The 25,332-nt window shown below is 36.8% G+C and overlaps 1 protein-coding gene across 3 annotated transcripts in view; it reads left to right on the top strand.

The window, feature by feature from the left end:
- GBE1 (1,4-alpha-glucan branching enzyme 1) overlaps positions 1–25,332 on the top strand; it is a 171,212-nt gene that overhangs the window by 122,251 nt on the left and 23,629 nt on the right. For all 3 annotated transcript variants that reach the window (XM_074857885.1, XM_074857890.1, XM_074857899.1), the window contains exons 13-14: positions 17,801–17,985; positions 19,082–19,210. In XM_074857885.1, coding sequence (XP_074713986.1) covers positions 17,801–17,985; positions 19,082–19,210 — 314 coding nt within the window. The remainder of the gene's footprint in view (positions 1–17,800; positions 17,986–19,081; positions 19,211–25,332) is intronic.

Raw genomic sequence — 25,332 nt, forward strand, 5'->3', positions numbered from 1 at the left:
GGGAAAACATAAGAAAAATCAATAATGCTATACTCATGTTATGGTGCTGGCTGTGACTAGTCTTAGAAATATAGTAAGCCATTTATTGATATCCTGCCTTCCTACTAGTAGGAAGAGGGTGTGTTGATTAAAAATCATGAAGCGGTGAGTCTCTTAATTTAAAGTAGTCTTCATTTTCTGGAGTTTAACCTAGACCTAGTTGAAGTTTTCAAAAAAATGTGAAATTTTCTTTTCATGTTTACTAGTTGCATTTATATTTGTAAGCCAGAAAGACTGTATTTTTAATTTTTCATTTCCTACGTGGAAGGCTATTGTTTGGTTTATACACTGCACATAAGAATACAGGACTAAATCCATTGCTTGTCTCTGAAAACTATCTCGAGGAAGAGGCCAGTAGAAATAAATAAAATTTATCTTAATAAAGGAGCTGTCTACATGTTATATTTTCTCAGTAATTTTTTGATTCATGGTGTTTTCTGTTTTATGAATATGTTGAAAATAGGAAGAGAGACCAGTCACTCCTGAACAAGTGACAGAAAACAGTATGATGTCTGATTGAAGGGCTTATGTTCCACTCCTCAGTGCTTAACTGTAAATATGGAAATACTCATGCCAGAAGTCTTTCTAGAAGGAATATATATTGAGAAAAGCCTGTAGAAAGCAGTAGTTGGTATGTTGGGTTTAGAAGCTGTAGCGTATCTTTCCTCCTGTAAGAAGATTTTTTTTTTTTTTTTTACAGCTCACATCATCCCTTTATAAACTGGGAGATGAATCCAAGGTACCAACGGGCTAGAGTCAGGGGCATAAGAAGTTTTTACTAGTCTCATGTTATAGCCCTGTCTCTCTATTCCTCCCTCCAACTGTTACTGTGCAGTATCTGGTTTTCAAAGGATATGTTGTTTTCTGACAATAAAATGTTCCCATTAAGATCTAAGTAAGAAAACAAGTAGTGAAATAAGCTACCAACATAGTGTGGCTGTGTAAAAGAATGAAATGGAAAAAAAGAGAATGAGTAATGACATTGGCAAATAATTTTTTGCATGTAAAGATGTAATTTTACTTGTTTCAGAGGATTGTTTTTCTTTTTTTAAAGAAGATCTATGCAAAGCATTTATCACTTGAAGTTTATTTTTTTAAATAAAGAACTAAAGGAATGAAAAAACATTACTGAGAAACATTTCATATGTCCAATTCAAAATATCATTGTGCATGTAATCTCTAACGGTTTCTAGTCTCTGGTTTGTGTTTTGCTTTTGTCACTTTGAATTTCCATACAGCATTGCTGGAGGGGGAGAGGAGAAATCATCTTATTGTTTGTACATATTTGGCTTTCCTCAAACAGTTGTAACACAACTCTTTTTTGACACTGAAGCAGGCTTTTTTTTCTGAAATAAAAGTTCACTTTTTTCCTTTGAAAAAACTTTGTTTTAAAGGTGCAAAAAGCATTATATGCCTCCTGATATGGTTGAAATACATTTTCAGCTTGGGCCCCAAGAAAGCTGTATCATTTCTTTGTATACAGTACTATGACAGCATGAAGTACAGTACTTTGAATGCATATATATTTCAGTGAAATGGAATGCTAGTTTTGGAAATAATGTTTTAAAATAAAATAATGCATGTATGCAAAATAAATTCTACCAATTACATGAAACTGGGGTAGGGAAAGGAGCAGTATGTGTTAAAATATTCTTTTAGTAAAAAATTGCTCAAGGAAGAAAGTTGGAGGTGGCTACTTAGATGAGATTGCTTATACTATTTTATACAGCTAGTTCAGAAGTATTTGTTTCAAAACCTGAAAAACAAATTAGAATTTTATCATGTTTGAAGCAGCTGTAATGTAATCTAGAAATAATTTCTGCTCCAATTCTCATTTATCATTTTAAATTTATTTTGTATCTATTAACTTGGTGTCACAAGGAAAACCTAAAATGATTAGTTATGTCTTAAAAAGCTCCCAGCTTTGTTACGCCTTCAGCTGATTCAGGTCTTAGGGCTAATTTAAATGTGTTTCAAGTATAAGATGAATACTGCAATGTTTGCGTATATGTATATAGCAAATTGTTGGATTTCAAAACCAGAAGGGATAGCTGTAATCTGTTTCTTGGAAACAATGTCATAGGTGCACAGTGCTAGACCACTCATTTACAACTATTTACTTGTTTCCTAACTTCCTTTGAATAAAGTTGTTTGAAAAAAACCCATGAGTGTTAAGATAATAACCAATCTTGCTTCATGATACCTTCCTTTCTTATGGGAATGACTCTAGACAAAGGTTAGCATTCTGATCGATGAAGACACTTATTCAGTTGTCCCTTCCCCAATTGCCACAAGGATGCATCGTCCAAAATGCAACATTTCTCCCACCTGCACCACCAGGCACTTCATCGGTTCCCAGTAAAACCCCCCAGACGGAGTTGGTTAGGTTTCTTTTTAATACTGCAAAATTCTATTTGATCTTGTCCCAGATTTGGGAAGTAAACTGGAGTTGTTCTTCTGATGTCTCTTCAAGGTGTTCCTTTAAGCCATGCCCTATTCAGAAGTACAAGGGGAGGAGAATGTGAAAGATCAACTAAACATGCAGAAAGGGCATTTTCTGCTACAACTGATTTTTCAAAGAATGTGGTAACATTCAGTTACAGTCTAGTTTGTTTCCCTATCATGTTTTAAATCTCAACAAACATCTTGTTTTAAGCCTGTTCTCTCAATATAGTAAGATTTGGTTTTTTTGTCTCCCTACATGCAAACAAAAAATATGATGCTGGACAATTGTTCTCTAATCTTACAGATTTTGGAGGCTATTTTATAAATCACTTTCTACTTCTAGCAAAGATGCCATCACAGTACCAATGCTCTAAACCCTCTTTTTATCTGAGGAGCAATGCTTTGCTTCAACTTCCAAAACAACTGCCTGATGGGCTCTATCTAAACCTACTGAATGGGTTTTCTTCCTTCCTCTATTTTCTCTTTTTTGTTTGTTTGTTTTTTTTTTTCACTTCACCGATTTCTTAGTTGTGTTGACTCTGGTTTAATGTACAGGTGAGTAGAGACTGTCTTTAAATTACACTTGTAAATCCAGCCCATCCATTCATCAGGATACTTGTAATGGTCTGGCTTAGCCTTCATATCAGTTGCAAGTCTGCACATGCACACCCACGCTGGCAGCACCGTCCTCAGTTACTCAAGCAGGGACCTGCTTCATAAAGTTGCTAAGATTACACTGTGCAAAAACATTCGGTTTGGGGTTTTTATTTCATAGTCTAAAAGCATGACATCAGAAGTTCTCGGTGTCTGATGTAATTAACTCTAGTATTAGAAGGTAATGGTCTTCAGAGACTGGTTCTCAGTTACAGGTTTCTTTATGCTATTCTGGTATTGGTATTGTAAACAGTCATAAAAGTATTTTAATAATATGCAAGCATTGTGTTGCTATTTTAACTTTTCTTTTTTTTGTTTTTTTATACTCTGAGATGTGAATAAAGATAAGATTTAAGATGCTTTAAAATCAAATTTTGTAACACTTCCATCCATATAAAACATTCGTATGCATAATGTCCATGTGAAGCAATTGCAAGTCTATGCTAAATTTTAAGGCTGATGTAGTGAGCATTCCAGTACTAAGTATTTTTGTGGAAACAGCACATCCCAATGATTTTAAATGAATTCTGATTTTTAACATCATGTAGGTGCAGGCCACTTCCATCTGACAGACTCATTATATCTTGCAAGATGTTCAGAATAACTCTTTGAAAACTGTGTGAGACTTGGCTCCCTATTCCAGTGAGAGGGAGAGAGAACACCAGGGTAATTAATGCCTCGAGCATCTCAGAATTACATCATCAGAGGTTCTTGCTCATTAATACATACCTTTTGTGCAGTAGATCTATTACAGACAGGCAAGGCATTTCAATTTGCACCATACCTTTTCCGTCCCATGACTGAACAGTCAACTTCTTAGTCTGTTCAATGTACTGACTGCTAGTCATAAGTAGTTCAGTCGATCATTAAGCAAATGTGACTCTTCTTAAAACCTGCCCCTTTTCTAGCCTGGCATGATTTCTAACTGTTCTTTCTGAAAAAACAAACTTGCAAGCTTCAATACCAATTTCCACACAGAAAAGAAAAAAAAAAGACAAATCCTAACAATAATAATATAAATAATCATATCTTAGTCATCCTGATTACCATTGACTGTAATGAGCAGAGATCTTGCAACAGATTATGCTGTCACCATATAATTATTATGCTAGCACTTTGGAAATACACTAAAACCAATACACATAACTTAGAAATATTGCTTTCAAGTGTCTGGTTAGAGTCTTAAAGTAGTCACCTTCTTTCATTTCTTAGGTAAGAGTACCTTAAAAAAAAATACCAACCAAAACAAAAAGTAACCTTAAAGATAACAATGAACAAGTTCAAAGGGGGGGAAAGACTCTGAAACAACGAATACACAAAGTGAATTGATTGATGGGGGATGTTCTTCTGATATACACACTAATTATGTTTATACCAACATAAATATTTATGAACAACCAAGAATTCTGCTTTTGAAACATACTTTGCAAAGCAGCAGTTTTGTGCTCTGGAATATCAGTATATTTCAAAGCTAGTTTTCTTTCCAAATTAAGAAGAAAAGTCAAATTTTTGTGAGATGAAAAATCAAGAAAATATTTCCACTTGATGGAATTTAAACTGTTTATAGTACTGTTTTAATCTATTTACTAGTAAGCAGAAGGAAAATGAATCAGAATGCAAATGTACTGTTTAATTTGGCATAGTGCAAATGAGGATTTGAAACTCTCGAGGCTTCCCCTTTCCTCCTCAGGTTGCTCAAAACGCTCACACTTCCACAAGGCTGTTTTGGCAGGCTCGTATTTTCCTAGTTTGAATAGTTTTGACTTTGGTTAGTGTTGTTCTTTGACCAGTTAAATCTGTTGTCTAATTAATGAGAATCCCTGTCTGAACTACTGTTACATTTTTTTTCAAACAGCAACATGTTTTAACTTGAGTTATTAGATAAAAATTCCTTCTAAAATCCCAGCAAATCATACTGTGTTGGTTTGAGTGGAAATGCCAAAAAAGTAATGCATAATAGTGTGATGTGTTCTGATTTGGGGTTGGCAGTTTTGCTTTGTTTTAAATAGAGCTATAAAACATTGAACCAACACTTGTGTTAGCAACTAGACATAGATATAATTACTCCTTCCCTAGTTATGTAGACTTACTCCTGTTCGGTGCTTGAAGTGGGACTATGGGCTACAAATGAGAGCAACATCACTCTTGTCAGTGGCATGTTGCAGTTTTGTGGATCAACAGCAGTGCTTGGAAGATTCGCAGAGGAGGACTGCCAATTGCTGCAGGCAGTTCAAGGAGGCTAGGCTGGACTTGAGTGGAGTGATGTATCTCTCTATAAGGCAGCATGGGGCAGCTGATAAGCAGTATCTTAAAGCTGTAGGAGCTAGTGGCTGCAAGCTCCAGCTTCAACCGGATTTTTGCCTCTCGCTGGCAGGGTAGTCCAATCTTGGCTAGCCCTAAACTGAGCAAGGGCCTCTACCACTTCTGAAGCAGCATCTTTTTTATAAACGTGGTTTTCCAGTTTCTGCTGGGTCTGATTCGCCCTTTACTTTCCCCTTTTTTCAAACTCTGCTGTTGTGTTAAATAACTTCAGTCACACAAACTAGGTGTCAACTGGTAAAATCAAGCATACATATCTGGGATATATTTTGAGCATTTTTACCTCTGGCAGCTCATGCAGCATATTGCTGTCTGAAAATGGTTTGGTATGAGCATTTGAAAGTGGCAGTATGAGGTATTCGGTTTTACTTGTTGCCCACACTCGGAGTCCTTTGTCTACACATACAATTCTTTTCATGAATCTTGTCTCATGTATCACATGTTCTTTAATAACTGTACAGGAGAGCAGATTGGTTAACTGATACATCCTATCTCAGGATTGATTAAAACTACTATCAAAGCGTATGACTCTCAAAATGTGGATTCTGTATTTATATTTTCCCCAGCGTGTTTGAATTTTACAGACAGGTAATATTTCACTCATTCCACAGCAGTAGCCATGAAGCAAAGGGAATAGTTGGTTAATCTTTTTCAGTGTTAGTAGTTGACATTTACTTTTATCTGCTGTGCATTAAAAAAAACCACACACACAAAAATACAAAAAAACCTGACCAACAACAAACAAACCTGATCTAACCTTAAATCCTCAGTGCATGGTTATTTAGCATCAGCTTCGTACATTCTTCTGCTGCAAGATGGAAGTACAATAAAAATTTAAATGTCTTCCTGCTAAGTAGCGGAATTGAAGTAGTTGTAGAAAAAAAATACACTGTGCTGAACAGCAGGAATACTGGATTTTGCCAGGGCTATGCTTTTTTTATCAGCTCACTGAGGCAACTCTTATTCTTGAAACAAATTATTTTGAGACGATTCAGTAAAAGAAACCTGACTTTAAAATACTTGCAACTGTTCTCCTTTTGGAAGGCTTTCTGTGTATTCTAAGCCACTGCTAATACACAATTCTGGGTCATAACATTTGCCTTTCTTTTTAACAATGGGTTTGGATTTACTAGCCAAGCACTACATGCATTATGTTGGTGTGGTGTTGCCAAACCCCGTAATAATTAAAACACTTGAGCACTTTGAAAATATGTCTGTATCTTACTGAACGTATTTTCTAAATAGTATGTAACTGGAAGATATGATTATGTTCAAAAACTACTTTGATGTATGTTGCCATAATGTTTAATTGATGTGTTAGGAATCTGCAAGGATTTTAATGTAAAAAATTTTTTATCAAACATGATATACAGTTTATTTTAGAATAATTTTACTGTTTTTTTTTCACACTGTAGTGTGGTGAAAGTCTCTGCTAACATTAAGATTTTCTGCATGAGAGTGTTTATAAGTTTTTATATCAAATTTAGTACTCCTTTCTATAAAGTTCTGGTTTGAGATTAGGATATTGACTTTTACTTTCTGTGCTGGTTTCTGCATATTTTTTTAAAAAGTTTTTTTTGTCCAAGGACTCAAAGAAGGCCTTTGAGCTTTACAAGTCATCTCAGAAACTAAACTATGTCCAGACCTAATCATACAGGGGTTGCATTCACTCACAGCAGATCAGTTAATTATACATTAATCAGAACTGAGCTGGACTCTAAAACCTGGGCTATTTAAGCACAGGAAGTTAATGTGCCAGTAAGCATGCCATGATGAGATGTGCTGGCATCTATCACAAATACATCAGACTTCTCTCTTGCACTTCAGGAGCTCTGCACAACATTCTTATTTGTTCTGTATCTCAAAGTGTAGTGCTAGGACGTGTCTCGTGATACGTGTCTGAAGGACCTGCTCACAAACAGGCCATGCTCACAAACAGATTTCTCTGTCTCCAGGGTAACTTTATAAGTGAAGCAGGTCTTTGTAGGAGTAGGTATCAATGAAGTGCAATCAGAGAATGCAAAATAAGCTCCTCAGATAAGGGCTGTTGCAACATTGCTACCTCGTGTTTGAAGTACAAGCCATGTTTTCAGCCTGGCTAACCTTATATAAATCTAGAAAACATACATTGGAAAACAACATTGTTACTCTACCGGCATGAACTACTATCTCCTATGTATTTTAACTAAGAGGTTGAGGGATGAGTAGGCAGGTAGCACGTCCAAAATGTTGGTGAGTGCACTGCTGAAAAATGCATGGATAGCGTGGTCACTGTTGCAGTGGAGTCTTCTACAGGGAGAATTTTACAAACTGGAAACGTTCCAGAACAGGAGTAGCTCACATGCAATACACCTAGTTCTGTAGCTGTTTTTCTGCTTGATTTTACCATTTTTCTCTTTGTTCCAACTAATTCTTAAGCAAATACCTGTGCATATCTAAAGTATAGCTTGAGTTAGACTCTAGTTACAGGTAAGATTTCAGCTGTCAAGTAGAATTGGGATTAGAAACAAATAGACCGTTTGATTACATTTTAATATAAATTCATTATTTATTTTTATATATTATGTTTATGTGTATGTCATCTCACCACTGTGAAATATTACAGTAACAAGTTGCTTTCAAACAGTGGCAAGTCCTGCAAACAGATTACTGCTTGTACCTTAAATTCACAAATAGCTTATGCAACATTCAGAATTCAAATAACTCCATTTCCTTAATTACATTGAAACATATCTGGTATGTGAACATAGAAATAGTTTTGATTGGTTTTTTTACATCAGAGGAGTCTAACATTGACAGCCACAGCCTTGAGACTGAGCACATCAAAGGTAAGCCTCTGGACTGTTTAAGAACTGTGCCACAGTGCCCAGGTACTACTTGCTTCAGCTGCTGTATGGGCCGTTTGGTGTTTTCCATCTCTTTGAGGAAAAGGTAACATAGCTAGCAGTACGATGCTGTGCCTTTTGAAAGACTTCTGCGATAACCACATAATTCTGTTTTTGAAAATACCTTAGTAAGTGACCAGGTCCACTAAAAACCATGGCAAATGAGAGATGTTTAAAATTGTGAAGGTCTTGAGAAGATAGTTTTTTAAAACAAATGTTTTTAGGAAGTTTATAAATACATTCTCAGCATGGCAGGGTTGAACCAGCCTCAGGTGGAGGGCAGGTGACAGCTGGCAGAAGGGAGCTTTAATATAGGCTCAGAGCAATGATACGTGATTCTAGGAGGAATCTCAGGAATGTACAACTTCTTTGAGGACAATAGGTAAGAAGAGGTTCAGAGCTGCAACCAGAGGTATTCTCTGATGGCTGATGTGTACCGTTTCAATAAAGCAAGACTTCATATTATTTTTTTCATCTTTGGCGTAAGGATGACAAGCCTGATTTGTGGACAGTCGAATGAATTTCTAATCAGTGCCTTATCTGCTTTTTTGTTTCCTTGTTGCACCAATTCTCCATATAAAGTACGTGTTATGTAGATACAAATATTTGTAGTGCATGTAATAATGTATATAAAAGAAAGGAGAGAGTTTTCCAGAATAGATGATGTGCTGGTTTCAGGTGGATTCTATGTGCATTTGAGTAGTGTCTGAAGACAAGAGAGCTGATGTTCCCTGTACATCATTTTTACCTTTCTAAGGGTTGCATGACTAGGCCGTCTGCAGTCAGGCTAGTAGACATAAGGTGGATGCCTGTGCATATGCAAAAAAAATTAAACTTACAATGAAATTTCCCTCAATGAAATCTCTGTCTTTCCTCTACCCCAGATAAGACCATTTAATTTAAACATTGTCATTCTGATGCTCTGCTTTCTCTCTCACTACTGTCTGCTTCTCCATTCTCATGTTCTTTTCTCTCAAATGACTTCTCAGCAATCTGCATGGCATCTCACAATCCACCACCTTCTGTTTTGTCTGTTGTCTTTTACTCTAGACTGTACTGTCTGCTTTTTTCCTTTCTTTTTTACAGTTTGCATTGTGCTCCTTCTTTCACAAAACGCCTGTTTTGTTTTGCCCTATCCCCACCTTACCAAATGGTAAGTTGCCAGTTCTATGGAACAAGTCTCATTTATTTTCATTTCTGTTAATTTGCTTGAAATAGTTGCATAGAACTGTGTGAAGACATAGTGCTGTGTTCATATTTGTTAATGAAAGTATAAGGCTTTATTTTCTTTGGAAGCATTATAACATTTTAAAATTTGAAGGTCTCTCTGTTGGTATCTTTGAATGTCACTGCATTAATATTTCTTTATTCAAAAGTCCCAACACAACATCGGTCACTTGGAGTGTCTAAAAAGTTTTCTGTTTCAAATAAATGAGAAATTTAACAACTCCTTTTAGATTCAGCTAGTATGGAGAAGTTTGCAAAAATATCTGACACTACAGTCTTGCACAAAGTTGTGTTCCCAAACATCTTTGCTTGCCAGTTTCGACATCTATTGTAGCCCTCTCTGTAGTGTAATTAAATTTCTGGTGAATGCCCAGACTCTAAAGGCAAGCCGGTAATGTTTTGGTTTGGTTTGGTTTTTTTAATTTATGAGCTGCTTTCTGAATTGTTCCACACTTTAATTTCAAATTTTCTTATTTTGTGCTGTTAAAAAAAAAGCATAAATATTTAATTTTAACTAGATTATTTCCTATATCAAGAATAGAATATTGCTGAACTTTCTTTTTTGATTTATATCATATGAAAAGCTTTAACTTTTCTGTGTATCAAATACTATTCAAGTGGTCTCTTTCTTTGGTTTGCATTTTTTCTCTTTTAGTAACATAAACCTTTATATACTCTTTCAAAATCAGAGGATGAATTTCTGGACTTGCTGACACCAGTAAGAAAACTGCTATTGAATATATTATGTCAGAAGGTTTGCCTTCTTTGTGTAACCTCTTTCTGTTCCAGTCTGGTCCTCGATTCACTTTTTAAGCCCACTAACCTGTCAGTTGTGGTACCAGTCAATACCCAGCAGTACACCACACTGAAACATTTAGCTAGAACTTCTTTGACTGCATCTTCTGTTCAGGAAGATCTCATCATAGGTTTTCTACGTTGTTTTGGGGTTTTTTTTTTAACCTTTGTAAGGTGTTGTGGAATATTGCTGTTCCTAAATATTTTAGTGAGCTCTTGGAAGTGGTTAACTAAATAATATATACTGTGCATTATAGTCGTTCTCCCCAAAAAAGCATAGATAAGCCAGACACAGCCCTTGGAAATATGCAAGGGAACTTATGGTGTCAACTGTATCATTTTAACAACATAGGAATCCAATAGAGATGAAGTAAAACATATTTCACAGAAGTTTGGGATGGCAGTTTATTTGTCTGGTTTCTCTTTTACTTTACAGCAGTATTTTCCTCTCCAATTGAAATTTTTAAAAATTACTTTTTCCAGTTTAAAGTGAAGATGTAGGAATGTACTATAACTGGTTGGGAGGAACGTCTTTTAATAGGATTTCTGTTTCTCCCTTATTTACTAAGTAGGATGTGTTAGGAATAGATTACAATAAATATGATTTGAAGAGAGTATTTTAGAAATACTTATCACTAAACTTTGAAAATGCTGTGATTGGCAAAATATTTGATAGTATAAAAAAGCTATTTAAATAATGCGAGTTGCAATATATGTAAAAAAATTTGAGATCTAATAGAAAGGAGAAACTTCATGACATCTACTCACAGGTGGAGATTAACTGTATTTATCTGGGCTTGACAACCTGTGCAACAGCATGATGTGATTTCAAATGGCTGGTGTAATAAAATAGGAAAACCGAGAGTACTGGACCTTTTAACAGTAGTATAAAATTAGTACAGTACCTTGCAAGAGCACAGCCTCGGTAAGCATTTGTCAGCTTCTATAATAAATAGTAGGTTATGAAGCCTCCTTGAATTTGAACAAAGTTTCTGATACCAGAGTATTTGCTTTCCTGGATGATTTGTTTGTATTAACCTGTGCCTGTTTGCCTTAATGACTGCGGGAATAATAAAAGTGATCTGTTTGCTTTGGCAAAAGACATTTATTATAAGTGACGTATACTATAAAGGTGTCTCTTTTGGAGAAGAAAAAGTCAGTAACCAGTAAATACTCTTTTTATAAAAGTATAAAAAGTAATAAAATAGAGTGATGAATATAGCTGCTAAAGTTAACATTTTCCCGCTGAGCAATGTTGTACAACTTTCCATTGCCAAAAGCTTTGTCATGAATAATGTGTTTATATACACACGGTTTTCATGGGTTTGTAAATTTTCTTTTTATGCTGTTCTTTCTGATTTGAAAATCTACATTTTCATTTCTTGAGAAGAATAGAAACCAATTTTCAGAGTTCTTGAAATACTTTGAGTTTTAATCAAACCAATTGTAGACAGGTAAGTGAGGGTCATCTGCAGAATCTCCAAGATCGTGACAAGTCTCCTACACCCCAGCTGTGTCCCAAACTCTTTGAATACATAAGTGGTTTCTCTGTGACAGTTTTGTTTTTTTAATTTAAAAGTCCCAAAAGAAGAGATGGAGAGTATATTGTCCCAATTAAGTTTTCTTCCAGGACTGATGTTCCCCAACACACAAATTTTATTTTATGAAACATTCTTTGACTGAAAGTTTCGCAACTACCAGTAGTTAGCAAAAAGCAGAAAGATGTGGTTCATATATCTAAGGATAACATTCTGAAAATTTATTTGAGGTTATCTTGAAGGGGTTTTTTTAATTGATTTTTTTTTTTTTTTATTTTCTTCAGAGACGCAACAATCAATCATAGAATGTGGAACAAATTGCAGTTAGTGTTGCAGTTTGAGCCATACGATGTTGGTGAAGACCACCATCATCATTTTCTTTAGGATTTCTCAGAGTGAAGGGGAAAGCTTAAAGCCTCAGTAGGAGAATGTTCGCTACTTAAAAGCTTGGATATTCAAATGATAGGTAGGACATTTGAAAGTGCTACCTACCTGTGATGACTGTGTGAAAGTGTAATACAGGCTTCCATGTTAGTTTTATGTGTAAAGTATAGTCTGTTAAGAGGAGGGGGAAAAAAGAAAAAAGTAATCATTGTCATGTCCTGAAAATTAACGGAGGCTGGTGGAGTGTGTTAAGAGGAAGCATTCTTTATGTCTCCTGTATTCTTTGGTCCTTTTCTAGGCACCTGCTTCTGGCCACTGTTAGAAACAGGCAACTAAAGGAACATTTAATTCTGATTCAGTAGGGTTTACTGATATATTAAAAAATAGGACTGGAATGTCACAGCTGAATAGTGTTAAAGCTATACATCCAAACAATTTGCAATGATAACAGTTTGAGAAATACTGAAGAAGAAAAGAGAGGCTGTAAAAGCAGAACAAGTCATAATGGAAGCCTTCATTTAGTGCTATATAAATTAAATCAATGTTATTCTGGTGGAAGAACAAGAAACTATATTTTTAGATAAACTGAAAGATTTCTTCTTGGAGCGACAAGTCAGACATCCTAGGGAATTCCTCAAAATTTCATTCTGTAGCTGGCCTGGTTCTTCTAGTCAGCTACTGTGGATAGAGTGCTGTATCCCTGGTGTGATTAGGGTAACCATTTTAAGGACTCAATACTTTCCTGTATCTTTGAAACATTAGAGGCATGCTTGTATTTTTTCATAACTGTATCACACCAGAGGAGATGCATTCTTTGCTCCTTTAATACAGGCAAAGTTAGGCGTCCCCTCCCTTCTTCCCTAGGAGATATGGAAGGTCCGAGTTTCAAAAGCAGTACAGTATTTATCCTAATTTTCGTCTTACCATAGATTGGAAGGAAACAATGTTTGGTATTTTCAGAAAATGGGAGAAAAATACTTTTTTTCACAGAACTGGCTCTGCTAATACCTCTCTTTTTACCATTACCTCATGCGTGAGATTTCCTGTAGTCTGTCTCTTATGCAGGAATTACAATATAATTTTTTTCTGGATTGATTTTGTTAGTCATTTCTGGACCAATATGTCATTGTGTTTCAGGAGTCCATTTGGAATTTCACATTGTTATATTGTTGCATGGATGACAAGATCAAATGAATGCTTGTAATGAAGCTCATTCTCTTGTAATTTGAAGGCAGTATAGAGTTTCTTATTTGGTTTTGGTAGTATGAATGTTAAGAAGAAGATTTGGTACAAACATGAGTAAGTACAAAGTATCAGAATTGCTTAATATGCAAGAGCTTCACAACTAGCGAAAATGAGGATTAATTGAAATGTTTATTTTTTGAAATCACGATAAATATCATATGCTCTCTAGATCTGATTTGCGCTGATTCTATTTATAATCTGCAGATTGTTGCATTGTCATCATTGTTCACAAAGGTAGTGAAGTTAAATTCAAATCAGTTACAACTCCTAGGCGAGTTGATAGGCTTGTGCAAGTTGGCGTAACCCCACTTTGGTAGAAATACATTAAGATGGAACTGGTGAAATTTTGTCCCAATGTGCCCAGTCTCCAGCTCATCAACTTTAAATAGGATCTTTTTATAGAATTTTAGATCGTTTAAAAACTTATTCAGCCTTATACACCTAATTAAATTCTCACCTTTGATGTATCAAATAAACTACTTGCTTTAACTGCTTTTAAAGTATTTAATGTCATACTTAATTCAAAATACAAACAAACCAAAGTAACAGGCATCTCTTGGCACTGTCTGCTGCATCTTTTAAATATGTCTTCAGTTCTGCTTAGCCTGATTATTTGAGAGAGTATTGCTAGTAAAGATGTCTAAAGAAGAGAGATCAAGAAAACTTTAATGACCTGTGGGGCACAGCTTCAAAGCAGGCATTAGCAGCATAACTACTTTGTGGTGTAAATGCATTTCTAGCCTAATAAACAAGTGTGATGTAAATTTCCATTATTGCAATAGGAAGTTAATTTATTTGTTGGAATTGTGATCTTGAAATCTTATGCATAGTAAGTTATCCAATATGTGCAATATGTAGCAAATAGCAAACTTGAATTAATGCCTAGATAAAATTAGTATGCATTCACTTCAATGATTTGTCTTTGTTTTGTTTCTCTAATCAAAATTTCAGTTAATTTCAGCTTTGGTTTCTGTCTCCCCCATGTTAGTTCCATTGTCTTGATTTGCATCATTTGTAGCAGCTGGCTTCTTGTCAATCTGTAGTTTGGACCTTTACATCAAACAGCAAATTAATTACAGGAAAAGAAATCCCGATAGTACTTCTACGCTTACGTGCTTTCACAATTGTTAAGAAGTGAATGTTGCTGATTCTTGTTAGAAATGAGAAGTGGAACATGGGGAAAGGGGACAGTACATGCTTCACAGGTACCATGAGTTAACTCCAGAAGTAAGTGTTGGTCAGTTACCTGTACCTTCCCTTTCCTAAAGCCTCCTCTCATTTGTTATAAAGTTAAACTAGGAAAACATAGCAATTAAAAACAAAAGGTTGTATGAGATACGTATTTTTTGTTAAAGGATGCATAGCCTTAATGTGTCTCAAGTGCAGAAGCACTCTTGGGAATTTATTGAAAGGCCTGCTTGCATTCTAAATGTCAGTTCTTTTTCCCTATACCACATCTTAAAAACACAGTCCAAAAAGCCTACTTGAATTCGTTCTGTCATAATTTATGAACTTCTATTTTTCTTTTTATTTAAAAAAAATCAAGACCCTTTTAAAATCAAGCAACACATACAAAAGGCCCATGAGTATATTGTCCAGAAGGTGCCAATAGAAACAGATGTTTAAAGTGTGAGCAGTCAGTATTTAGGCCCTCAACATGCTTTTCTGACATCAGCAAGTAATTTAGTCTTTTGCCAAGTTGCTGCACTGTGTTAAATTCCTTTTTTCCTTAATAGCCATTAGTAATGGTTGGGAAATTAACATTGCTTATGTATTTTGCTGCAGTTCTTCTGTTCTTTAAAAAAAATAATAACAACAAAACCCAGCATTCAAACAATACTAGTTACTGTGGTGGGGAAACAGGCAAAGTGAGTGAAGGTGGAGAAGTCAGTATATGGCATAAACATGAAGGGGATATGCTCTACTTACAGTGAAATACTCTATTGAAACCATGGGCTAGTTTAGTCTAATTTATTCGCTATCTTCTATTGCTTATTTCCCCAATTTTTATGTTTTTCTTGAACAAATAGGTACGATTTTCTTGGCTATCTTTTCAAGATACATATCATCTCTGACTTTGTGATGTTTTTTGCTATCTTTAACTGAGCTATCTCACGTAGTCTATCTTTTCAATAGCGTGCGGATCACGAAAGAAGCTAATACCTTGCCCAGCTCTTAAGAGAATATTGAATTTGGTTAGATACAGCGTCTGTTTTTGTAGCAATATCTTTCCTCATTTTCCATACTGTATTGTTAGCACAGTTTAAGAGCTCAGTCTAGCATTATTCCAAGGTCATTTTCAAAGTCCTGCTGTGATTCTGATTCTTTTATATTTGTCTCCGGTTTTGAGCTGAATATGAAATTTAGTGGTTTAGCTTTTGAATGGGAAATTTAATTTACAACTTGTCAGTTCGTTTACAAAACAGATACCACTGTGAAGGATTCTCCTAAATATATATGCAGCCTTTCTCTTTTGTTCTCTGTTCATTTCTTTGTTCCCATGAAGCACAGAAATACACAAAAATCACTTCAAAAATCTAAATTCACAGCTGTCACTGCTAACCATATCCTCTGGGCCTTCCAAGCAGCGCAGGCTGTGTGAGACAGCATATGGCAGCTGCACGCACAGGGTATCCATCCAGGAAACGATGCTTGCCTTCTCTCAGCATCCTTGCCCTTCCTCTGCCCACAAAACTCCAGTTTATTGACAGAACTTGAGTAACTGCTTGTAGAATTGTTAGGATCTTTTTTTTTTTTTTTTTTTTAAATAGAAACCCTCTTAAATTTGTTCATATTACTTTCCATACATGTTTCCAGGTAGACCACTTGTTGTCTCAGTTTTATGGTGAGTAGGTGTTATGTGTAATCTCAGAAATGTCTGTGATGAATGAACTCTCAAGGCTTTGAAATGTGCGTTTAACTTTCAAGGTACTTAACACATTTTAATCCTTTGTAAAATGAATAGTCCAAAATGACTGAGAGTCTGCTAAGCAGCAGATTATAGTATGAGTTAGAACCAGTAAATCCATTTGGATTTGACTCAAAATGTAATAACACCAGCATATAAAACAAGAAAACCTTGGATACGTGACTCATTCAAAATAAAGTCCCAAAAGAGGTGTTGCTGTGCATCTTTAGCTTTGACAGCTGAGATTTGCTTTGGAGATTCTACGTAAGAGAAGCTAAGATTTCTCTTGATTAAATTACAACTTTTTTCTTTTTTTTAATGGAATGTGATCTAAGTCTGAATAAACCTATTCCTTGTCTTAAAGTGAAGACTATCCAGTTATGTGGGCTAGGTAATCAGGATGAGACTGGCAAACTTGTGAAGCATTGCTGCTACAGAAAACCAAATTGAAATACAATGGCATTTACACACGCACAAAGGGACCGTTCAGGTGGGCGCACAGAGGAACCCAGTCCTCAAACATGCTTTATCCCAGTCTGAAATATGTCTGGTGCTCGTGACAGAGTGTTATGTTTGGAAAAGGAGCTCCCCTTGCAAGGCTGCTGAATTGATGCATACTGTTACATCCCCAAGTTGTCATACCCCTCAAGTCATTTGTTTTCAGTAGCAAATACTGAATGCATCATCATTAAGCATTGTGCTTTATTCTCCATAATCCAGCCTGCTACTTAAACTAGGATGTCTTCTGAATTTTTCTAGGAGGTGAGGAACCAAGATTCAAGTCATCCTTTTTTAATAGTTTATTTTATACAACAGTATTTATAGTGAGGATAAAAAGTCAAAGAAAGTGGTCAGTGTGCATCCAACTGGTCTTCTGGTTGTTTGAAGTTTAATGGATAAAAGAGAAGATTTCTGCTCTGTGGTTATGTGAATGGTAGCACTGATTTCTCTTAAGTGCTCTAAAACAATGGATTTCTACTATCAAAGTGGTATTTTTAGGTTTCATAGTGACTCTAAAATTTGTATCCCGGTTGACTGAATTTCAGTTGCCCTTATTAAAGGATGGGAATGATAAATTTCTAAACATGGTATGATAGCATAGAGATTATAATTCATTCACCACTTTATACTTGAGTCCATGGGATATTTTGCTCAGGTAGTTTTATTGGCCAAGCAAGCCTGTTAACATGCATGAAAGTTCAGAGACATTTTAATAATAAAATGACTAATTTATATATGGGAATTATTCTGTGTAATTTAAAACTTGTAGAAAGGAAGTATACTTTAATGAATTTTACTTCAGTGGTTGTAGTGTATTTTTAGTGCATGATTTCACAGATTCTTAATATTTTTAAATGCAGGTAATGAATTTGGACACCCAGAATGGCTTGACTTCCCCAGAAGAGGGAATAATGAGAGCTACCACTATGCCAGAAGACAGTTTAATCTTACTGAGGATCATCTTCTTCGCTATAGATTCCTAAATGCATTTGATAGAGATATGAATAAATGGGAGGAAAAATTTGGCTGGCTTGCATCTCCCCCGGTAAGCTGTACATACTAAATGATAAGTTTTTAGTCACCAGTTGGGTACATGTTCAGAATAACAACAATACCAAATTTGCATGCAGAAATTTTAAACAGCACTTTATTATGCACTGCGTAATGCCTCACCATATATTTCAAGTTGTCAAACATGTCACTGAAATATCTTCCATAGATAATAGAAATCTGAAGCAGTCTGCTTTTAGCTTCATAGCAAGCTCTTTTCCTATTATTTTTGGTATTTTTATTTAGTAACTGCAGATTGGGTAAAGCAGACTATAAACTTGTCTGTAATCCAATCCAAGGATTGCTTTGGGAAGGTGTAAATTGTTCTGACAATTTACTTTATATAAGTAATTACTCTGTTACTGAGAAAACACTTTCAATAGAGTATAGTGTAAGTTATAGTCTCCTGGTCTTCAACCTGTCACTTTTTTATTTGCCTTTTTTACCCAACTATGGCACTGCACTTTTTATCAAATCAACTAAATTATTATAATTTCTCAGTGTTTAATTATTTCATACTAGTCATAATCCACTTTGAAGAATTTTTTTAACGGATGTCTAGTTATTTATTAATGGCTTTAGCAAATAGAACAAAGGTGGTATGTGCAGCAGTTTAATATAGTTTATCAAACCTATTTCTCACACAGATTTTAAAAAACAAATGAAAAACATATACAGTGCTTAATTTTCTAAATTACTAACAGTAGATATGATGCAGATCCCCACAACAAGTGGAATGAGGATTAGATTTGATTTGATAAAAGGAATCCATCTTTTGCTAAAGGAAATTGTGATAAAAAGAGGATGTTATCAATCTCTGAGCAAGAATTTTTTGCGTGATCTATACCTAACATGCTTCTACCTCTTTAATTTTTACATTGCCTTATAAAAAGTAAGCTACCGTTTAGTAATCAAAAAAAATGTTATGACATTACATATGTAAACAATGTCAGTTGTCCTTATGTATGTTGCTTGGATCTTTGACTGTTTTACTTGAAATGAGGTAGAGCAGCAGTGGGTTTTTTTCTTGTTAATTCAGTTAGAAATTAAATATTTTATAGTATTGAATTTTTATCTTTTTTCTTTCCTAGGCCTATGTGAGTGAAAAGCATGAATCCAATAAGGTCATAGCATTTGAGAGAGCAGGTCTCATTTTCATTTTCAACTTCCATCCGTATCAAAGTTACGTGGACTACAGAGTGGGTATTGAAACTCCAGGAAAATATCCTTTTCTTTACTGTTTTGCTTGTACAGGAAAGCTTTAGAAGTTGAAAACTGTTTCTATTTTCTAATATGAATGCAAACTGTAGTTAAAAGGTAAGAAACCACTTATTTGTCATCAGTATAAGCTTGCTTTAATTCTTAGTGCACAGCAAAAAAATAGTTTAGAAATTTGCTTTCTTCATAAGAGATCCTTTAGTAGGTGTCCTGGTTTCATCCAGGTTTCATCCCGTGCCTTGGGCTGAGAGGGAGCACGGCTGGAGGCCGGGCCCGGATGGGTCATTGGAGTATTCCATATCATGTGATGTCATGCTCAGTATGTAACGGAGGCGGGTGCTCTCTCATTTCCGCTTCCAGTCACCGTGGCGGGATCTTTGGTGTGGACGGGATCACTGCTGGGGGTGGGCTGCGTACCGCTTGCCAGGTGATAAGCAACCACATTGTGTATTACCCATTTGGACTTACTATTGTTACTGTTGTTTTGTTACTATCGCTAAACTGTTGTTTTTTAATTCAACCTAAGAATTCTCCCTTTTTTTTGCCCCTCCCCTATTTTACCGGGGGGCGGGGGGGAAGTGAGCAACTGTCTGTGTGGTGATTGGCTACTGACCAAGTTCAAACCACGAGAGTAGGAACCAAAAGTAAAAATCACAATTTAAAGACTACATGTTAAAGTTTCCTTGTGATACCTTAGTTTTTGGAATTATGTTGAGGCATGAAAAAGCAAGTAACTCCTCCTTCTTAAATAAACTACAGACACTAAGTAACCACAGTAAGATGATGCTGTGCACACAGTCACACAGGAAAACGCATTAGCTTAAACCTTCATCAGGAAGGTTGTACAATTTCTGTTTTATAACTGGGTGGACTGAGAATGTGCTCTTAGCTCAGCTGAGCAGTAAATGATTACTGTTGAGTAATTGGCTGGTTTTGTATTAGTGTCCAAATTTTAGGCATTGAGGCAGATTCAGAAAATTAATGCTAACTTGCCGAAGGAATTTAATTTGCCCAAATTCATGTTGTTTCAAGTCCTTTGACAAGCACAGTCTAGTGAATCTTGCTGTCAGTTTAAAGCACTGCAGTTCCAATTTTGGCCTACTCTCTTTTTATTTATCAATAATTTCAGGAAGCTACTGCCATAATTTCAGTTGGTTTAGTTCAGTGTGTAACTCCTGCGCACTGCTGAATTGACCTATAGGGTCTCAGGAACTTAGCAGGATTCTGATTTAGAAACATCAAGTCAAACCCACCTTCAGTGCTGCTTTCTGCTACCTCTGTGCTGCTACTGGAACTCCTGGCAAAGGTAGAAGAAGGTAGTAAATTGGAGTAGTAAAATCTTAATCTGGTGTTGTGAGATATACCAGTACTTGACTGTGTTCACCCAAAATGCAAATTCTGCTGCATTTCATCTGTCTTGTATGAAATTCTTCGACTTCTGGAGATGGAAGAGGTGTAAGTTCAGTGTTAAGGACTACAACACATAACAGAATTAGCATGACTTTTTTTCTCTGATACTTATGCTGATACATTTAAATCCAATCTGCACTTTGTTGTTCAATTTTTGCCTTTCTTTTTCAAAGATGCTAGAGGTTCATTGATCAGAAATGCTTAAGAAATACTTTTTTAAGATCTCACTCTTAACTTTTGTATCACTTATTTTCTTTCTTTTCCATACCGCATCTTCATCAGGCCTGTATTTAATTACAATTATAGATGAGGCTGTTATCCTAACTTCATTTTCTGGTTTGTGCTAAATTAATCAAATATCTAGGCATTGTTCTTCTGGGTGTGTAAATGCCCTGCACACATTGTTACAAAAATTCTACTCCTTCGCACTTACAGCTGAGATTAAGCTGTGCTCAGGCTCCTGAAACTGTTCGGGCTTTCTTTATGGAAATATTTTTATGGCTGTTTCGTTGACTAAATATTTAATATAAGCAGCCTTTTGGTTTTTATGTGTTCTAAACTTTTCAATCGTTTCAGACACATTTCATGTATCTGTTTTACACCACTAGACTCTCCTTTCTCCTTATAAATTAGACATTTACTGTTTGTATTGAATCCTGAACACGTTGCTCCTGTTTCAGCTGAGGCTGCTCTGTATTAGCTGTTCTGAAACAAATTGTGAAATCTGCTTTTCACTGGTTTTAATTTGCAAACCAAGGCCCAGTTGGGTTTCAGTAAGTTGATCTGTTGCTAATTCACTCTGGGCATCGAAACAGCTTTCTACTGTATCTTGGCCAGAAACAGTCATTGCTAATTGATTTTTTTTCTTTATTTTTTTTTTTAATGTAAGCAAAAATGTTTGCTATTCACTTAGTAATAGATGATCAGGGACTTCTTGCATCCTTTATTTTGGTTCACTGAAAAACATACTGAAACTTAACAACAGCTCAAGTGTGTTCAAAACAAGTATGATATAAGCAAGGCATACAATATATTGTATTTTTTAATGTTAGTGTCAGTACACAGTCTTGTGCAGTAGAATTTTATTTACATCATACATTATAGATAGTTTAAATTTAAAAAGTCTTTGTTAAAGCATAAAGATCCAAATTAGCTTTTCATTCACTAACCTGAAGTTTTTATTGCTAATGGAACTGACAGTTACCAACAGTGTATTTGCTTTTGTTAAGGTGCTTTGTCTGACTAACCCCTCCCGCCCCAAGCAAACAGCAGATGTTGTGGTTCTCTGTCTTCAGTGTGTGACACGCTGCCTTTGGTGGGAGTGGAGGGCTCCAAATACTGCTGCTGCTTTTCTCTGTGAAACATCGTGCACCTTCACCACTGCAGAGAGCCTTGTTCATTTGATTAAGGAAGTGTCTGCCCCTTTTACGGTTTGCAACTCTGAGCAGAAGTAGTTATCTTAGTTTAGTGTTCTCACTTGGGAATCACAAATGTAGAATCTTCCATAAATCACATTTTCAACAACCTTCCCCTATTCATTTTATTCTGTACAGGGCAGTTCAATGCATGTACTAGGGGAAATTCCTGAAAACTCTCTGGGAGGGAACTGTTGCCAACTGGCTCTCAGCCTGATTTAACCTTGGATTTTTAAGTCTGAAGGTAGGAACCATCTCTTCCTTCCAGTGTCTCGGGTTCTGAAGATGCAAGCTGTTCTGAATAACACAAGTACTTAGGCAGACATATCAGAAGAGATTGTGCAAGTTCTTGTTCACAGAGCTGGCCTGAAACCATCTTCAAGTTTGAAAAGCTACAGTGTTTTGCATGGTTGCCTCTCAAGGTGAACACAGCAGTGTTTCCCATGCCAGGAGAATAAAAACCTCCTGTTAGTTGAAAAACAAAAAATCTTATAAAGACACTTTGCTAGAATTGGGCGTGTTTGTTTGAACAAATAATTTAGTTGCCCCAAATTTGTAGCTTTAGCTTATAAAAGCAGATTGAATCTATCTTCATCAGACTTTACTGAAACAAAATTTAGGAAGTTGAAGTGGTTTCTGTTGATTGTTGAAATAAAAAAGCATAATATTTCTTCTTAAACTGTTGTGCATCAAGAGGAGAAAATAACAGTGAAAAGGAAAAAGCAAGTTTAACTTAGGTCAAAACCTTTTGCTTTGGCTCATAAACCTCTTTTTGCTTTTTTCTTTGGCCTTTGAAATAAAACTCTCATTTTTGTTAATTAAGATCTCTTTTTATCTGGGAAGCTTATTTATAATCTATATTTAAAAGGTCACCGTGTACTCATCCAAGGTCATCACATGGGATGAAGCATTGGGACTTCTTTTCTAATGGAAGTGCATCAAATAAGAAAACATATGCTGATGCTACACCATAAAAATCTCACTTCTGTTTAGTACCTGTTGCTAGCAAAGTCCTTGGACAATAAGTTGGCCATAAACATCTTGAACATACCTAAAGTTTTCATTTCTATTACATTTAGGAGAACACTAAGTACTGTATCTACCAGTTGCGTTCTTAGTATCTTTTCATTGATAATGAATACAGAAGCTCTCCATTATCCCATTCCTCTTTGTAAAAGTTTGCTTCTAACCCAAGGAAAACCCTAGAGTTGTGGAACCTACCATCAAGTGTCTCTTAGAACTGCTGAAATCTTGGTTGGTATGCAATGCATTTACGTGCTCGTCATCATAATCGCTTATTTTCTGGAAACTTCATCTTAAACTAGACATACCTAGTACTTCACAGATTCACAGAATTGTCTAGGTTGGAAAAGACCTGGAAGATCGTGCAGTCCAACCATTAACCTAACATTAACAGTTCCCAACTACACCATATCCCTAAGCACTACGTCGACTCTACTTTTAAACACCTCCAGGGATGGGGACTCCACCACCTCCCTGGGCAGCCCATTCCAACACCTAACAACCTGTTCTGTAAAGAAATACTTCCTAATATCTAGTCTAAACCTTCCCTGGCACAACTTGAGGCCATTCCCTCTTGTCTTATCACTCATTACTTGGTTAAAGAGACTCATCCCCAGCTCTCTGCAACCTCCTTTCAGGTAGCTGTAGAGGGCGATGAGGTCTCCCCTCAGCCTCCTCTTCTCCAGACTAAACAACCCCAGTTCCCTCAGCCACTCCTCGTACGAGATGTGCTCCAGACCCTTCACCAGCTTCGTTGCCCTTCTCTGGACACGCTCGAGTAATTCAATGTCCTTTTTGTAGTGAGGGGCCCAAAACTGAACACAGTCATCGAGGTGCGGCCTCACCAGTGCCGAGTACAGGGGTAAGATCACTTCCCTGTCCCTGCTGGCCACGCTGTTTCTGATGCAAGCCAGGATGCCATTGGCCTTCTTGGCCACCTGGGCACACTGTTGGCTCATGTTCAGCTGGTTGTCAATCAACACCCCCAGGTCCCTCTCTGACTGGCAGCTCTCCAGCCACTCCTCCCCAAGCCTGTAGCGCTGCTGGGGGTTGTTGTGGCCCAAGTGCAGCACCCGGCATTTGGCCTTATTGAAACTCCTACACTTGGCCTTAGCCCATCGCTCCAGCCTGTCCAGGTCTCTCTGCAGAGCCTCCCTACCCTCGAGCAGATCAGCACTCCCACCCAACTTGGTGTCATCTGCAAACTTACTGAGGGTGCACTCGATCCCCTTGTCTAGATCATCAGTAAAGATGTTAAACAGGAGTATACCCAAAACCGAGCCCTGGGGGACACCACTCGTGACCGGCCGCCAACTGGATTTAACTCCATTCACCACAACTCTCTGGGCCTGGCCATCCAGCCAGTTTTTTACCCAGCAAAGCGTGCAATCATCCAAGCCTCGAGCAGCCAGTTTTGCCAGGAGAATGCTGTGGGAAAGCGTGTCAGAGGCCTTACTGAAGTCAAGGTAAACAACATCCACAGCCTTTCCCTCATCCAATAAGCAGATCGCCCTGTCGTAGAAGGAGATCAGGTTTGTCAAGCAGGACCTGCCTTTCATAAACCCATGCTGACTAGGCCTGATCCCCTGGTTGTCCATTATATGACTTTTAATGGCACTCGAGATGACCTGCTCCATCACCGTCCCTGGCACTGAGGTCAGACTGACAGGTCTATAGTTTCCTGGATCCTCCTTTCTGCCTCTTTTGTAGATGGGTGTCAGGTTTGCTACCCTCCAGTCCAATGGGACCTCCCCAGTTAGCCATGACTTCAGGTAAATCATGGAAAGCGGCTTGGCGAACACATCTGCCAACTCTTTCAGCACCCTTGGGTGTAACCCATCCGGTCCCACAGACTTGTGTGCATCCAAGTGGTGTAGCAGGTCTCTGACCACCTTCTCTTCAACTGTGCTGACCTCAACCTGCTTCTCCTCCCCATCTCCCAGCTCATGAGGCTGGGTGTCCAGTTCCACTGCTAAAGACTGAGGCAAAGTAGGCATTGAGCACCTCAGCCTTTTCCTCATCCTTAGTTACCATGTTTCCCTCTGCATCCAGTAAAGGCGGGAGATTTTCCCTAGTCCTCCTTTTGCTGTTAACGAATTTATAGAAATATTTTTCGTTATCCTTAACAGCTGTAGCCAAGTTGAACTCTAGCTGTGCTTTGGCTCTCCTAATGTTCTCCCTGCATAACTTCACTACATCTTTATAGTCTTCAAGAGAGACCTGGCCCCTCTTCCAAAGGCAGTAGATTCTCCTTTTGTTCTTGAGATCCAGCCAAA

Source organism: Strix uralensis, chromosome 2 (genome assembly GCF_047716275.1).
Source record: "Strix uralensis isolate ZFMK-TIS-50842 chromosome 2, bStrUra1, whole genome shotgun sequence".
Classification (NCBI taxonomy): Eukaryota; Metazoa; Chordata; class Aves; order Strigiformes; family Strigidae; genus Strix; species Strix uralensis.